This window comes from Pongo pygmaeus, chromosome 3 (assembly GCF_028885625.2).
Source record: "Pongo pygmaeus isolate AG05252 chromosome 3, NHGRI_mPonPyg2-v2.0_pri, whole genome shotgun sequence".
Taxonomy (NCBI): domain Eukaryota; kingdom Metazoa; phylum Chordata; class Mammalia; order Primates; family Hominidae; genus Pongo; species Pongo pygmaeus.
The window spans coordinates 15,055,663-15,072,792 of NC_072376.2; the positions used below are offsets into that span (position 1 = coordinate 15,055,663).

At 40.3% G+C, this 17,130-nt stretch overlaps 1 protein-coding gene across 8 annotated transcripts in view; it reads right to left on the minus strand.

Annotated features, from left to right (window-relative positions):
• Positions 1-17,130, minus strand: part of PROM1 (prominin 1) — a 112,424-nt gene that overhangs the window by 51,976 nt on the left and 43,318 nt on the right. For 7 of the 8 annotated variants that reach the window (XM_054485658.2, XM_063663529.1, XM_054485657.2 and 4 more), the window contains 4 exons: positions 11,602-11,807; positions 3,424-3,544; positions 2,511-2,574; positions 1,523-1,612 (listed from right to left, as the gene is read on the minus strand). In XM_054485658.2, coding sequence (XP_054341633.1) covers positions 1,523-1,612; positions 2,511-2,574; positions 3,424-3,544; positions 11,602-11,807 — 481 coding nt within the window. Of the gene's footprint in view, positions 1-1,522; positions 1,613-2,510; positions 2,575-3,423; positions 3,545-11,601; positions 11,808-14,042; positions 14,065-17,130 lie in introns of those variants that run through there. The other variant, XM_063663526.1, reaches the window with a different exon arrangement.

The following is a 17,130-nucleotide window of genomic DNA, read 5'->3' on the forward strand; positions in this document are numbered from 1 at the left end:
GGCTCTTGCTAGAACGGGGTCTGAATCCCAACTCCACCACTTCCCAGCTACCCAATTGCTATGGACTGAAGTATGTCTCCCCCAGATTTGTATTTTGAAGCCCTAACCACTGATGTGAAGTTTAGGGAGGTAACTAAGGTTAAATAAGGTCATAAGGGTGGGTCCCTAATCCAACAGAACTGATGTTCTTACAAGAAGAGAAAGGTGCATCAGAGATGAGTGTCCTAGACAGGAAATGAGACTGGAATGATGGACAGGGGCCAGGTATGCAAGGAAGAAAGGAGTAGGGGAGGGAAGAAGGAGAAAGGAAGGAAGGAGAGAAGAAGGGAAGGAGTGAAAGAAAGAGAGGGAGGGAGGGAGGGTGGAAGGAAAGAAAGAAGGAATGGAGAAGCCATGTGGAAAAAGCCAGGACACGAAGGCAGGAGGCAATGGTCTCTGAGGTCATATCCCTTCTCTGGGCCTCCATTTCCTTGCCTGGAAAGAAAATGGTTGGTAATGAAGAGAATAGATGTCTAGAGAATTCTAAGCCGTCAACAACAGAGGATGTCGTTCACGATGTTATTGTCGATGTTGAGAATGTTGTTGTTGGCCGGACCCTCTGCAGGGTCAAGAAGAAAGGGAAGGAAAGGCCTTTCAATTAGTTAGGACTCATCTTAACAACTCCTGTTCTGCACGTCCTCCTGTTTCTGCACATTTGTCTCAGTTGTTGAACTATAAGGCATGCCAAAAGGAATGGGAATAATTTTCCAATTTCCATGCAATTTTCTTCTTTATGGACTATGTTCTCAGGGATGCCAGCTCATGAAAGTAAAATTTGTATTGGCAAAATGAGTGTTTTACATAGATGTAATTGTCCTCTCTATCAAGTACCTACCAAGGACATGTTTCTCAACATTGGGAAGGGCCTAGGAGGTCCTTTTTCATTACAGTGGAGCATGCAGTTTATTAAAATCAGTATATCTGTCACTTATACCATTGACCATGGAGGCTTAAGATATATATGTATATTTCTTGCTTCTAAGTTTCTCTTTCAGGAAGGAAAAAGGAATCAATTTCCCTCTGATTGACCTAAATGTCTATAGGTTCCTCGTCTTCTGTATCACGGTCAACAAATTTTTCTGTAAAAGGCCAGATAGATGGTAAATATTTTAGGCTTTGTGGGTTACACTATGTCTCTTCCAACGACTCAACTCTGCCATCATAGCACGAAAACAGCCACAGATGATATCTAAACAAATGCGTATGGCTGTGTTCCAATAAAACTGTGTTTAAAAAACAGGTGGTGGACCCCTAACAAATTCTGCCCCTATCATCTGAAATGGCAACAGCTTTGGCACAAGCTTTAATAAAGAGCACAACCAAGCTATTGCAACACAGTGTCTTGACCTGAACTGTCTGTGTGGCCACGGATGGTGGCTCTCCCCAAGCCAGCTCTCAGGGAACAAGAAAAGAGTGAGTGAGCCTGCCAAGTCCAGGGACTCCTAGATGGAACTTTCTTTGGTCATTTTTGCCCACTACTTACCTGTCGCCATGGACTTAATCTCATCAAGAACAGGGATGACGTTGGGTCTCAGTCGGTCAAGAATTCCACCTCCTAGCACTGAATTGATACCTACGTGCAAATAAGCACAAAGATGGTGAGGGTGGCCTCTGTTCATCTCTCCACGCCTCCCTCATTCTCTCCACACTGCCTCAGCCCCTCCTGCTGCAAAACCCATTTGCATCCTGGACCCCGTCTAGGGGTCGACTCGTGTATGGAGATTTCTCTTCAGGGTCTCCACACCAACTGTTCCCCAGTGAAAAATTAATCACTACAGACTCACAGACCTGGTATTTACTCATACCAGGAGCATGGTGTTATCATCTTGACCTGTGTGTGACTCCCTGTGTGTCTAATCTCTTCGGCTAGACCGGAGTTCGCACCCGGACTGCACTCTGGTGGGGGCTGTTGTGAGCATTATGGGATGCTTAGAGGCATCCCTGGCTTTGACACGCTAGATGTTGGTAGTGCTGTACCCACCCCACCTTCACCTCATTGTGACAACCCAAAATGTCTCCAGGTGTCACCAAATGTGCCAAACATCACCCCCCGGTTGAGAAACACTAAGCTAAACTGTGGTGTGCAGGGTTGAGCCCTCTCCATCCAGCCATTTCTGAAGCCACCGGTTTCTCTGAGGAGCCAGCTGTGTCTGTGCAGGGCACCTGGCAGGAAAACAATCTTTCCCTCACGAAGGAAATGGAGAATGAGCGCTTGTGACTGCAAGAATGCTAAAGCTTTCCAGTAAGTGTAAAATGAAAAAACAAAAGGTCCTGCTGCTTGTGAAATAGATGCCTTCGATGAGGGCTAGATTCTAATCACTGAGTAACAAATGACACATTGGCAATAAGGCTAGGGAATCATCTTTCTATCTTCCCCCAACTTTCACGTATGTCACTTCTTAGTCCTTGTTTTATGGGAGATGAGTCAAAACAAAGAAAAAAAATGTGAAGCAACTTTAAATTTTACTCACTGTTCAGATCTGTGAACGCCTTGTCCTTGGTAGTGTTATACTGGGCCAATATATATTTGATTTGCTGAAAAAAGAACATTCTGTGAAACCTCCCCTTCTAAGGTCCAAAGGCAATAAAAGGGCAAAAAGAGATTTAATATACAAAAGTTTTCCTGAATCAGGACATTTTCAGGTAACCAGCAAGTTCCTAGAAACCTTTCTACTTTCTGACAAGTTGGAACCCATGAGCATCACACATTTAGGCTGCTTCCTGCCCAGACACTTTTTAAAACGATGTTCTGAATAGGTAATTCATCAACATACTTCTGGAATACAGAAGAAAGGGGACCTCCTCTCCCATCCCCACCCTTCAACCATCCCATTGCCCTTCTCTAAAGACAATTTGTGTGTCCCTGAGTATTTGTACATGTGTGTATGTGTGTATGTGAGTGTGTGTGTGTGTGTGTGACAGAGACTGTGCGTGTGTGTCTTTCCCAAGGAATCTGACATACCTATGCAGACATTAGCAAATGGATGTTTATAAAGCTGGATGGTTTCATTACAAGAGTAACTTTGTGCAAGTGATGGAAAGTTAACTATATCGCCAAAAAGAAACGGTAATAAGGCCCAAAAACTTTTCTTTTTAAAAAAAATCATAAGAGCCTTAAAAGTGTTAAGTCCTTTTATAATACGTACTGTAATGCTAAGTTATATCTTCATAAAATAAAAACACCAATTTTGAAATTCAGCTTTTGTACTCTTGAAAATCACTTTCTGGGGCTTTATTTATTCATCCAGGACATCAACAGATAACACCAGTCTACGCTGATTCACTGTGTTTCTAGAACGTTTGAATGAGATTCCAAATATACACAGGAACTCCAAAAAACCAAAAATATAAAGCATCGCAGTACATAGAGATGATGGTTTTTACCTCTGGAGTTTCATTCAAGAGAGTTCGCAAGTCCTTGAAATTGCTGTCTGCCAGTTTCTGACTCCTTTTGATCCGGGTTCTTACCTGGTGATTTGCCACAAAACCATAGAAGATGCCAATGCTGCAGGAAAAGGCAGAGAGAAGAAAGAGCATTTACTGCGTGGACCACGGTTCTTTGTCCAGGTCCAGGCAGCAGAGCAGGAGTCAGGGAGGAGCCCGCAGAAGGACTGGCCTTTCCTCTCCCGCTGCCCTCTCCTCCCGCATCCTTCCCACTGCCATCCCACAGTCAAACCACCACCCACATAGGGGCTACAAAACAGGACTCAGTCCTCCCAGAGGAGGCAAATTTCCATTCTGTTCAAAATGACTCTTGTCAATGGAACAATGTTCACAACAAATTGTGGAGGAAATAGATGCAAAAATGTTATAAGGCAGCATGCATGATCCAGTCCCATTCCTGTCCTCATGTGAATGTGTGTACACATCCTCCTGTGTGAACATATGCATGTGTGTGAACACACACACACACACACACACACACACACACACTTCTGCTCCCTGACCCCCCAAAGAAGGCTATAGAAAAAAACATCAAAATGATAAGAGTACTTGGGGCTTCTAAGGCTTTTGGTTTCTCTAATTGTCTGTTAGTGCCTGTATTGTCCAGGTTGGAAAGAAACATGAGTTACTTTAGCATTAAAATGCTATGTGAGAAGCCACATACAACAGAGCACCTATGTGTTATTTCATCTACAGAAAGTGCAAAAACAAGTGAAACGGTGGTGCTCGAAGTCAGTGGTTATGCCCAGAGCAGGAGTGGAATGGCAGAGTACTCTATTCATGGGTGGATTCACTTCATGGACACTTATGCATATGTACTTGGGAAAAGGACACTTTCCTCCATGTGAAATATGCTTCAAAAAAGGCTTCAAAAAACGTCATATGAAAGGCATCTTACAGGAAAGCCTTCTCTATGTGAAAAAAACCAAAACGTCTTTTTCCAAGCCATCTAAAATGTCTAATGTGATAATTTTTAAGGGTTCTTACTGTTGACTAGTTACTAATAATCCTTTGACTTAAAATAATTTGACCAATTGGCCTGTTTTTGTGGCAAAGCCTTTGAATATTGAAACATTAAATTAGAAGGTGCTAATTGCCAAGGTTCTGTTGATTTGGCCACTAGGTGGCAGTAAGGAATTACATAAACATAGCCGAACTTTTTTTTTTTTTTTTTTTTTTTTTTTTACCTGCAGAAGCAAGTAACAAACTTGTTAGCTTGTAATCAACCAGTGGAAGATGTAGATATGGTTTTGGAACTAAGTTTTGCAAATAATAGGCAAACTTCAAAAACATATCAGATGCCGAAAATCAATACACTGCCTCTCCAGCAAAAGCAATGTCTTGAGGCTTTATCTGTGCATATAATTACAGGTAGGATGACTAAACATCCCATTTTTTGCACCTAAAATCCCATGTCCCCAGGAAACTTCTCCATCCTGGGTAAATGGGGACAGTTATCCACCCCACTTATAGTATAAATACATTCCAAGGAGCACTGGTTCATTACTGGTTTCAAAACATACTTTTCCATTGCAGTATAACTTTTCCATTGCAGTATAGGTCCATTAGGTTTCCCAAAATGCTCCAAAAAAAGTCTATATAATACAACGTTGAGGAATATTTCTTATGGTTAACAAGTTGCAGTGTACTGAGTACTAGACTGGGGGCACAGGATTTGAGTTCTGGGTCCTGTCCTGCCACCACCGTACTGTATAAGCCAGAGAAAATCACTTTCTTTCTGTGGACTCCAGTTGGTACCTCCAAACTGAAAGTTTAGATCTTTAGGTGTAATTAGATAAATTAGATCCAATCTAATTTGGATTAGATAAGTGCTTCTCAAGCTGTAAAGGAGAGTAGTACTGGATGTACACATTCTCTAAGGTTTTTAAGTTTGGGTTAATTCTGATGGTAACCTTTTAAAATAAATATTAACAATATTCTGTCCCATTTGGAATGACCGCCTTATAATTTGTCCTAAATTTGCATTGGTATTTTAGGAGTCAATGCACTATAGCAATAAGAGTTATGAAATCAGGCACTCATGCCAAAGAGGTCAAATGACTCAAAATAATGATTTTGGAGTTTTGTGAAGAAGAAACACACACACACACACAAAAGTTGAGTCAGCAATGCACCTGGAGCTTGCTACCATGCCAAATCCAAAACATTCTAGACCATGACGAGTCAGGATCACCACCTGAACATACTTGATATTCACAATGGGGATTCTTGCTCTCTCTTGCCAGCATGTCCAGATTATTTTATTCACTCGTCAGATTGCAGATATAAGAAGTCAAAGTGAACTTGGGAGAAAAGCACCAGTCCAAGTCCACCTTCACCTGACCCTCACTGACCCCTCCACCCATCCCCAGGAGGGAGAAGAACCTCCTTGCCTTGAACTCCCAGAGGCTCTCCCTTCAATTCTGATGGGGTATGTCTCACTTCACACTCTAATTTGTCTTTATTCTTATCTATGTTTAATTTTCCTAAAAAGAGGTGGAAACTACTTCTTTGTTAACTTTGTATAATGCAGTCTTGTCTACACTGGGTGCTCCATGAAGGTTAGTTTAGGGGTCCAGCTTTGTTTTCATTTGGTCTATTTAGAAGACTGGCCGTACGTCTAAGTGTGAGTCAGAAACTGTCTTTGTGCCTTTATTGAATAAATGTCCTTACTCACAAGATCATCAGTCAGTGAAATGAACTGCAATACAACATTTCACTACAACACTCGATTTCAATGCTACATATTTTAGATCTACATTTCTACTAATCGATAATAGATCTAATTAAAATTAAAGCATTGATAATTTTTTTTAAAAACTGTACTAAGCTGGGTGTGGTGGCACACGCCTGTAATCCTAGCTACTTGGGACACCAAGATGGGATAATCACTTGAGCCCAGGAGTTCCAAGTCCAGCATGGGCAATATAGCAAGACCCCATTATTAAAGAGAAAAAGAAAAAAAAACTGTACTAAGCATAATTATAGAGTAGAAGTTAGTGGTTTTCAAAGCTGATTTTCAAACTAAAGCACAAAGTAAATTTTGTATTTAAATTCTAATGCCTGTGTAAGCAGGCAGAAAGCATTAAGGAAAAATTGGGTAGCATGGGGTCACGGGAGCTGGGAGATCAAAAATGGGCTGGAGGAGCAGCTAATCTGTAGGTCTCAAAAGCACCATCATGATGGCAGATAAATATTACCGTATCTTCCCATTATCCACAAAAATCTGGGAATCTGGATTCTTATGTGAAATCTCCCAATTTTTAAATATTAGCAACTAACAAAAAAAATGTAAATACTATGCAGACCAACTGATGGTCTCCATTTGCAATCTCAAATTTAAACCTTCTATTCAAACACAAATAGAGAACAAAGAAATTATGCTTTGAGGTATTGATTTAGACACTCCCTGTTGTTCAATGTATTTTTTGAGCAAAAAAAAAGTATGTGAATAAATATTTTTATTTGAACAACCTCCAGTCAATTATTAGAACATAAGGATACTAAGAGACATTTACCTAACACAAAAAGGAAATCATATTTCAGTGAATATCGGTTCTCTGGCATTTGACATAAATGCCTTTAAACAATCTAAAACATATGCTTTTAAGCAGTACAACAAAATCTCTTGGAATTTTTGGCAGAAGATAAGAATTTTTATTTTTACGGCCTTACATCTTCTATATTTTATTATGGAAAAACCAATTTTCTCACATACACACTTACAAGTAAATAAGCTTTTTACAGAGTAAGGCTAAACCTTACTTTTAAACCTTTACTTTAAAACTTGTAACTGTATTGTTCTTACCAATTTCTACTGATTTAATAAAATTAGCCAAAGAAAGCCAAACAAATGCTTTCAGTCTATAACTGAGCTCTTATTAAAAAACAAAAAAATTACATTTAAACTGTAAGTAACCAGACCTCATTCACATGAAGAAAGTTTCATGATTTTCAGGACTGCTATATCTAGCTCAATCTTTTTTCCACAACCTTGTAGCCTCCCATTCAGGAATTGGCAATCACGTCCTAGTACAAAATGAACTTTGAAAATAGCCAGCTTCCTGAAAATGACTGGGATTCAATTCACCATGGGAATTATTAGCAAAGCTGGCTTATCATACTGAGAAACTTAGAAACATACAGAGGAAGTCAAGGCATGGTTGTTTTTTTTCTTCCATAACCTTTATGAGAAATGCAGCGGTGACAAGCAAAAAGAAAGAAAGGGGAAGAAACTTGGCTTTTTCTGGAGTAAGACACATCTGCTTAACAGTCTACAGTGAGAGGTGGAAATTCGATCTTGTGCTGATGGTCAAACAGACTGCATAAACATATGTCAGTGTCTACGGAATTCTCACATTCCACAGCTGCCTCTGGGAACCCTCAGAGAAAGAACATGCCCACGTAGATTGCACATCTGCTAGAGCATCTTTCTCCTTAACACCTATGTCTTCCCTTCACCCCCTAAAGAAAAGATTCACATTTTTTAAAATAAAAAAGGATGCTCAAAACTAACTTGAAAACCAACTGCATTTAATTGTAACATTTTGAGACACAAAATGAAATTGAGTCCAATAAAAGGCAGGTGGACTGCTCTGGGTTTCTGAAAGAATTTTTTAAAAATCGTACGCAAAGATTATTTCTCAATAGTGTCCCATTTCCGCTGAAGTCAATGTCAGCTAGAGGCCCTGCATTAAACAAGAGAGAGTCCACACTCCTATCTTTCCCTCCACTTCCTTTCTTTCCCTTTCTGCCTTCCAATTTTGTTGACATTCTTTTCCTTCTTATTTTTATCTAATCTTCTGATTTTGTTGACATTCTTTCTTCTCCTGTCTAGCTACTCATAATAGAGAAATCTTAACTTTCCCCAGGTCTTTAATCCTCCTGGCTAGCTTGGATTACTTGCAAACAATATGTAGGTATTATGCAACTCATGATGTTTAAGGTATTTGCAAAGCAGTGGGGGTTTCAAAAGGAAGCCATCAAAATAGTTACCGTAAATCAAAAAGTTCAAGGCAAAGAAGCTTAAATTCTCCTCAGAATTTAAAGTGAGAAAAAAAAATTCACATACTACTCTTATTTAAGCCTATTTATAATTTATATATACATTCAATGTGCTATACGAAATCAAATTAGTTTTAGTTTTGTCACAATCTCAAACAGTCGATCAATTTTGGTTTAATTATATTGAAATCTAAAATTACAATTTTCACATTAATGTTTTACTTGGGTGGGGAAAAATTGTTTTAACTGAATGTGTAGGAGGGTATAGAATCACAGCATGCATTTTTAAAAAGAATTTTCCAAATTAAAATATACTTAAAAAAACATATATTGATTTGATAGGTCTGAGTTCTCAAGAATTAACAAAATGGTAGCTTTCATTTTATATATAAATGGAAGCCAAGTTTGTTTTTCACTTTGTAGCTTTGTTGTTGATATATTTTGGCATTTTCAACATAATGTAAATAACTCAATCAGCTGAGAGTGAACTATAACATGCATAACACATAATTATATGTAATGCAAATAAAAGTTCAGTTTTGAAAAGAAACCCATTGTAGTGGCTAGGCACGGTGGCTCACGCCTGTAATCCTAGCACTTTGGGAGGTCGAGGAGGGCAGATCATTTGAGGCCAGGAGTTTGAGACCAGCCTGGCCAACATGGTGAAACCCCGTCTCTACTAAAAATACAAAAATTTGCTGGGCCTGGTGGCGCATGCTTGTAATCCCAGCTACTAGGAAGGCTGAGGCACAAGAATCACTTGAACCTGGGAGGCAGAGGTTGGAGTGAGCCGTGATAGCGCCACTGCACACTCTAGCCTGGGTGACAGAGTGAGACTCTGTCTCAAAAAAAGAAAGAAACCCAACATATTGGAAACCCATTATTTCACGTGTAAACACTTATTCAGGTAAATAAATAACTACATTCAATAAAGAATTTTCCTGAAATTATACTACATGTATTGACATCAAGTGAAAATTATTAACTTGTTAAGTAAGTAATCACTCTAACAAGAAGCCCTAAGGGCAATATTTTCAGATGACGCTTTCACATCCGAGTCTCATCTTTGAGGTCCAGGGTGTATGGAGCGGGTAAACATGGCTGTGCAAGTGTCCAGACAAATGTAGCGTGTAAGTTTCAGGCTTACAGGAAACACACCAAGGATCCCTGGTGGGTTTGACAGGTTTCAGGGCTGTAACTGAGATTCTTCTGGTAGCTGAAAAGGAGGTAACTACCCCTATAACTAGGAGTCTGTGCATTCCTTAGAGTATATCAAATACAAAGCAGAGAGAGACAGGGACATCTGGAGTGACCACTACTGACCTGATTCCAAACTGCCTCTCAAAATCAAATGTGAAAAAAACAGTAAAGATCAAATGATTTTTGGAGACACAGAGAAAGAGACAGACAGTGACAGAAAAATACAAAGAGGCAAGGAGAGACAGAAAAGAGAAAAGAGAAAAAAAGAAAGAGAGAGGGAGAGAGAGATTGACAGGCAGAGATGCCCACACCCCAATGTCATGGAGAAAAAACAAGTAACTCTATGGCTAACCAACAATGCATGAAGTCAGCTAACACATTCACTTGGATCTTGTTGACACACATATGTAGTTAAGGTCGATTATTCCACTATTATGAGCAAAAGTATGTCTTTGCTTAAATAGTCACTGCCCTGGAGTAAGTGGTAATGCATTGGCCTTTGTCGGTTGTGAAGATTTTTTTTGTCATTGTTCAAGTTTTAGTTAAGTTAATTCAATAGGTAATACCCAAGCCTGGTACATAATCAAAAGAGACAAAAAGCCCAGCTACAGCAAGAAATGAGTTTCCTTCCTTCCCCTCCACAACCCTCAATTTCCTTTCCAGAGGCAACCACTGTTGCCAGTTTCTTGTCAACCCTTTCACATCCCATCTGCTCTATAAAAATATGACCAAGTGCTTGTGTCTCCTTCCTGATTTTTTTTTTTTTAACATAGTTACCATGTTCTACACATAGTCTGCAACCTGCTTTTTTCACTTCATCTGTCATGGTGACTGTTTGGTATCAACAAATCCAGAGCTGCCCAGTCCTCTCCAATGGGTACACTGCATTCCAATGAGTGGTCACCCTAAGCCATACACATCTTATCAGACACCTGCTGGTGGCCACACTTAAAGGCTTTCCTTCTTGGGTTTACAGCTAGAACTCCAATTCACAGGACTTACTGTTTTCTGCTAAAATTCCTGAATATCACTTCCTTAGTAAAACTTGAAAAAAATCTTACGGCTACTGAGCACATGTGGTGTTTGGAGAAACAACAAAGAGAATGCTGTTGGCCAACCCTTGCTGTGCCTTCATATCATAGGCACATTTATTTCTGTTGCTGCGTGAAACAGTGGCGGAATGAATGAGGAAATGTGGAACAATAACCAAGCATCATAACAAGGGAACACTGTTGTGGCGCATGTTCTTCAGATGAGCAATCTAATTTGGACTTGAAAAAACGTCATCTTAAAAGCAATGTATTTCTGATCTGCCAGTCAACTGGAAAACTTTTGAAAGCAGCAGACGCTGCAGCAGAAACACCCTAAATCATGAAGTGTGTTCCAGACTTCAAGAGAGGGTAGCGGATTAACAGCACATAAAAGAAAAATGGGCTTATTATTAGAAAGTCAACTGCATTCTACAATATTTTCAAATTTCCAAATTCAGGGACTGCATCTGTCCATCAAGATTCCTTTGGACTCAGCTAGCAAATTAACTTGCAGATCCATCTCTCTTTTCTGCATTCTGCCTGTCTGCAAATAGCTAATTAAGAGGAGTCTGCTGTGCTGGGAGGTAAATCCTTTCTGCAGTCCAAGATTTCTCAGGATACCTTCAAGAGGAAAAAAATACCAAAGGGCTGGCTCATCAGCTCAGCTGAGGCAGCTTCATTACAACGCTAATGTCTGGTGATAATGAGATCCTTTCAAATCACTCTAGACAAGCACTTGTGTTCTCCCTTTTCTGTTTTGTGTTTTTTTTTTTTTCACTGTTGCTATTTTGTTTAGTTTTAAACTCATGGTTTAACCATTAAAATATGAGACACTCTTCATCAGCCTAAAACACAATCAGTTGTTGTCCAAGATTGTACTTGCCTTATTATTATACAAATCACCAAGAGGGAGATTGCAAAGCATTTCCTCAGGAAGGGCCCATTTTCCTTCTGTCGCTGGTGCATTTCTCCACCACATTTGTTACAGCAACGACACATACAAAAGAAATACCCCACCAGAGGCATCAGAATAATAAACAGCAGCCCCAGGACACAGCATAGAATAATCCCTGCTTCATAGTAGAAAATCTGCAATTCAAACAAAAGAAACAGCACATATTGTAACACAAAATAATAAGTAGAACATTCCATGGTGTACAAAGTTCTTTTTTTTTGTTTTGTTTTGTTTTTTTGAGACAGGGTCTCGCTCTGTTGCCCAGGCTGGAGTGCAGTGGCACGATCTCGGCTCACTGCAACCTCCACCTCCTGGGTTCAAGCGATGCTTGGGCCTCAGCCTCCCGAGTACTGTATTTTTAGTAGAGACAGGGTTTCACCAAGTTGTCCAGGCTGGTCTTGAACTTCTGGCCTCAAGCAATCTACCTGCCTCAGCCTCCCAAAGTGCTGGGATTACAGGTGTAAGCCACCACATCTGGCCATGTTTCATTTATTTAACCAATCTGCCATCATTAGTGGAATCTGAATGTGCATATATATATGTATTTTTTTCCATTTTGAAGCTCCTTTTTGAAACAGAGGAAGCAGAGAATTGAGTTATTAAATATATGGCCAAGTGGTTACTGAAAGATGTCTTTCAACCCCTAGGAAGATGTCTAAATGCTAGTTCGAGCTGCAAATGGTTTAATTTTAACCCCAAAGGTATTCTGTTTGTTTTTAAATGGATCAATAAATCTTGGCAGGAGTACTTGCATAACAAATAATCTACATATAAGGTGCTTTACACCAGGAAAACTGCACAAATAGAAGTTAAAGAAAGATTCAAAGCACTTTGGATTGGCTGGCAAACAATTACTCAAGAATCTGGAATGTATCTTAATTTAGAAAAAAGGCTCAGACTCTAAGTCAGGCACGTTAAACAGAGGCCAGTCACAGGGTTCCTCCACTGATACACTGGAAATAATAATACGTACCTTGTCAAGTCATTGTGAAAATTAGTGATAATGCATGATTAGAAATAATGTGACAAAGGACCAAGCACTGAGTAGACACTTAATAAAGGTGCCGCTCATGCCATGCCCAGGAGCCAGATCCACAGTGAAGGACCGACCTTGGCAGTCCGTGTCTCAGACAGTTCCTGAGTTCCTAGGAACAGCACAATTTCTAGATACAATCATGTGACCTAAACATATTTTCATAATCACTGCTGACTTTATTCCGGGATAAACGAAAATTAATGCAACTAGATGATGAAACTTGATGTCATTCCAATTCATGCATGTAGCTGCTTATATTTCTAAAGAATGGCAGAAAATTGCAAGTTGGCAGTTTGCAACTAAATGGACAATCTAGACAGCTGCGAATTCTGAAGCCAAGCTGAGCAAAGGAAAATAAAACACAAGTCTTGTTCCTGGGAGCAAATGTGATGTCTTGGAGGAGAGACCTGCTTTACATCCCAGCAGGGGGCTTCCGGGTCCCTAAAGTGGATGGTGTCACATTAGCATTAACTTCATAAACATATTGTGAGGGACAAATAACTAAATGACTGAATGTGAAAACAACTAGCCAAGTGCCCAGCACACAGTAGATATTCAATAAATGGTAGTTAACTCTATGAGCAAATGCTCAAGACTAGTAAATCTGGTGCATCTGGCACTTGAATATTATCTACTTCCATATTAAGATTAAATTGCTAAAAAAAAAAAAAAGTGGCTGAATCTTGCTGCGTTCATCAAGTATGTGCTCACGCTTAAGCTAACCCCCATCCCCTGTCCACGAAGATGCATTATTAGGGGACTTAACCCTTCCTTGAGGACCAATATCACTTGTCAGTTAAGAAACCAGCCCAGACATTCCAAACTCTTACTTAAGTATTTTTCCATCATTTCTCAGCAAATATTCTAAATTGTTAACTATTTTAAAGAAATGTAAATTCTATCTGAATTCCAGGAGACACTGAACCAAAACCCAGGAGAGAAGATATATTGAAATGTTTTAAATGCACTAATTTTAGCTTTAAATACAAATTGTACATTTGATAACACAGCCTTTCTAATGTTACTGACTAAATATCAGGCAGTATCAGGAACAAGACAGGGCATTTCAAGAGTTCACTTCTAGGCTGACTAGACGAAGGCCTGTCACTACTTAAACTGTTTTTTGATACACCAAGATCTTCCAGTGCTTTGTTGATTGTGTTGAAGATCAACATCTAAATATTACAGAGATATCTTTCTTAAAAGAGAAGGTTAAAAGTGATGGTAAAAACAGAAATGAAACGGATCATTTAAAAATCTTCACAGTGAGGATGACAGTGAAGAACAGAAAGGTTTTCAAAGAGCAACTTGAAACAGCAGACAAGGACTTTACCTTTAGACCTAAGATTACAGTTTCTGGCTGTAGAAGTCAATGCAGGTGAGGAATTTTGGCAGAGGCAGCATGCATCAAGAAAACAGACAGAAAAAGTTATGAGTGATCAACCATAACCAAGAACATTCATATCGCACAAGGAGAAAATCGGGTGATAGAAGGATAAACACGAGAAAGGAATATAAAACTTGAGTGTGAATTCAAGAAACAGTGTTTTCAGTTGCTTCGAGTTCTGAAATTTACATCTGCATTTACATTTGGATTTCCCAAAAGGTTCTTAATCCGTATGCTAATCGGTTACGCAAAGGAGAATTAGAGAGGAAGTTACAAACGCTTAACACACTAACCATGTGATCTTCATAAAATAGAGAATCAGATCTGAGAACTCCAGAACCAATGGCAGCATCTTCCCAAGTGCCCTTTTCTAAAATAAAAATCTGATGGTGTTATTCCCATGCTTAAAGCGATCAACGGATTCCCACCATTTTTATTCCAAACATCTCAATGTTTGATTTTAAATGTCCTTTCATGGCAAAATAAAATTAGCTGGCTCTATGTCATTTTCTAGATCACTTTTTTGAAATATTCTGGTCCGGGAAATCTAAAAGTTTAGAAACTATTGCCTCAGCTGGCAGATCTTCACAGATCTGAGGGAACACCGTTTGTGATGGGAATCACTTTTAAATGAGGCATCCAAAATACTGGGACTGCGGGGCAGTTCAGATATACCTGCCTCTGGGGTCACACAGGGCATTTTAAATGATCCCAGTCTCTCTTTCTTGGGGAAGGGGCACGCAGGCTTGTTACCAACCAGGGCACAAGCTCCCAAGCTCACCAGACATAAAGAAGCACCTCACAGTGTGTGTTAAAGAAAAACGTTGACTCCCGGGCTTCTCTGCTAGAGCACATGAGTCAGAAGATATGGGTAAGACCAGGAATCTGTGTTCCCTGAGCCTCCCAGACAAACGACTTGCCCTGGAGTCATTGGTGTAGGGTCTGCTTCAGGGGGAACCAACCCAACACACCCAGCCTTTATCAGACTAAACCTAGTCAGAAAGCCCTCCTCTAGATGTGGCCTGGCTCCTTTGGTGCTTTTGTTTAATTAACCTCTTTCTTTAGATAATGGTAGAAAGCATGGTCCAGTTCCACATCTAGAGTAAGATTCAGCTCATTCATGTGGGCTTAGTTCTGCATCTTCTCTCCACTGCACCCCCACCCAGAGTTTTTATTCATTTGCAAAGGCAAGGAAAGAGAACAGGAGCCAGGGTATAAACCAAGGTTATGGGAGCGCCAAATCTAATACCAAGTCAAGCACAAAGACCCTGCCAGGGACAGTGGCAGCCCAGCTCCAGCTCAGACTCGCAGGTTCCTCAAGGCACCTAAGGGTCTCAGGACCTCGTTCTCCAAGTCCCGGATCCCACTGAAGCACTGCCCCTACTCCCGTTCCTTGGTTGGCATTCGGGCTGGCTAAGCATGTTATGCTAATTTTGAATATAAATATAAAAGCAACAGTCATTTTCTTCCCCCTAGAGATGCAGGCCAATGTGGCAATCTCGTTTGGGAGATACAAATGAAGCCTGTGGCACTGAGGAATGAAATGCTTTCCACGGTGCTGGGGAAGGCTGTGAGCCCTGGGAACAGCTCAGTTCATCTTCCACACAGTCTTCCCTTGCTGAATGTAAACGGCCTCTAGATAAGGCTTTCCTCTTCAGCTTCTGCATTTACTTTTCTCTTGAGTATAATTTTCTTGCAAATTAAGAATATGATGAGGCCATTTGTAACTACTGTATCTGAGGTAACGATTCACTGGGCAAAAGGGAACTGCCCTCTCCCGTGCCGGAAACACTAGCATTCAGATTTGTTGTGCAGGCCAGTAAAAAACGTTCACCTATACACATCTGCTTACTGGTAGCCTGATAACCACCTTCAAACCAGGAAAGGAAGGAACAAAGTGCTTTACTTACCGAGAAGGACTGAGAACCTGGCAAACATATTTAACTAATTTTTATTATCTTACATTCAGCGCTACACACTCTTGTCTGTTTGCTTCATGGGCAACCTACACTCATAACACACCAAAATCAAAAGACCATTCTTCTGTTTAGGTAGGCAGTCGCAGAGGAGTGCATTGGCAGCACCTTGGGTAATAAGCAGAAAAATGCAAGGAGCCTTGATACTTTCTGAAAATACTATGGACTCACTCGAGGGAGGCGTTCAAGGCCCTCCCAGGATCAGGCCCCAACTTACCTTTTTTTCTCTCCCTCTGGCCAGGGGCCTGCTTCTTTCATACCTTGACCTCTTTGCTCACGTGGTTCTGAAGCCTGGAATGTGAGCAGAGCGCCCACCCATCCCACCAGCTCTGCCCTTGTATGATCCTTGTTACATTAACTAGATAAGGTCCCTGCTATCTGTCTTCTAGCCTCTTGAGACCAAAGGCTATCATCCTTATCTCCACCTTCCTTCAATTCTAGCCGTGCACTCACACAGCAGGAGCTTCATAAACCTTATACAAATGCAAAGCTACTTTTTAACAAACGATGTTTTATAACAGAGTACACAGTCACCATCTCTAGGAATTTTCAAACAATTCTACTTAATGAGGGAGTTCTCATCCCTCAGCTAAAAGAAAGGGAGCGTAATATTTCTTTTTGAAGAAATTTTAGTTTTCATTTAATTAATTAATTAATTCATTCATTTATTTATTTATTTATTTTGAGACGGAGTCTCACTCTGTCACCCAGGCTGGAGTACGATGGCACCATCTTGGCTCACTGCAACCTCTGCCTCCTGGGTTCAAGCAATTCTCCTGCCTCAGCCTCCCGAGTACCTGGGACTACAGGTGAGTGCCACTACGCCCGGCTAATTTTTGTATTTTTAGTAGAGACAGAGTTTCACCATATTGGCCAGGCTGGTCTCGAGCTCCTGACCTCGTGATCTGCCCACCTCGGTCTACCAAAGTGCTGGGATTACAGGCGTGAGCCACTGCACCCGGCCTTAGTTTTTAATTTTTACATAACATACAACTTGAAAGGTTTTCTTCAAATGCTACTTTTGAAATTTCCGCTGTGGTTCAAATGGGATTTATAAG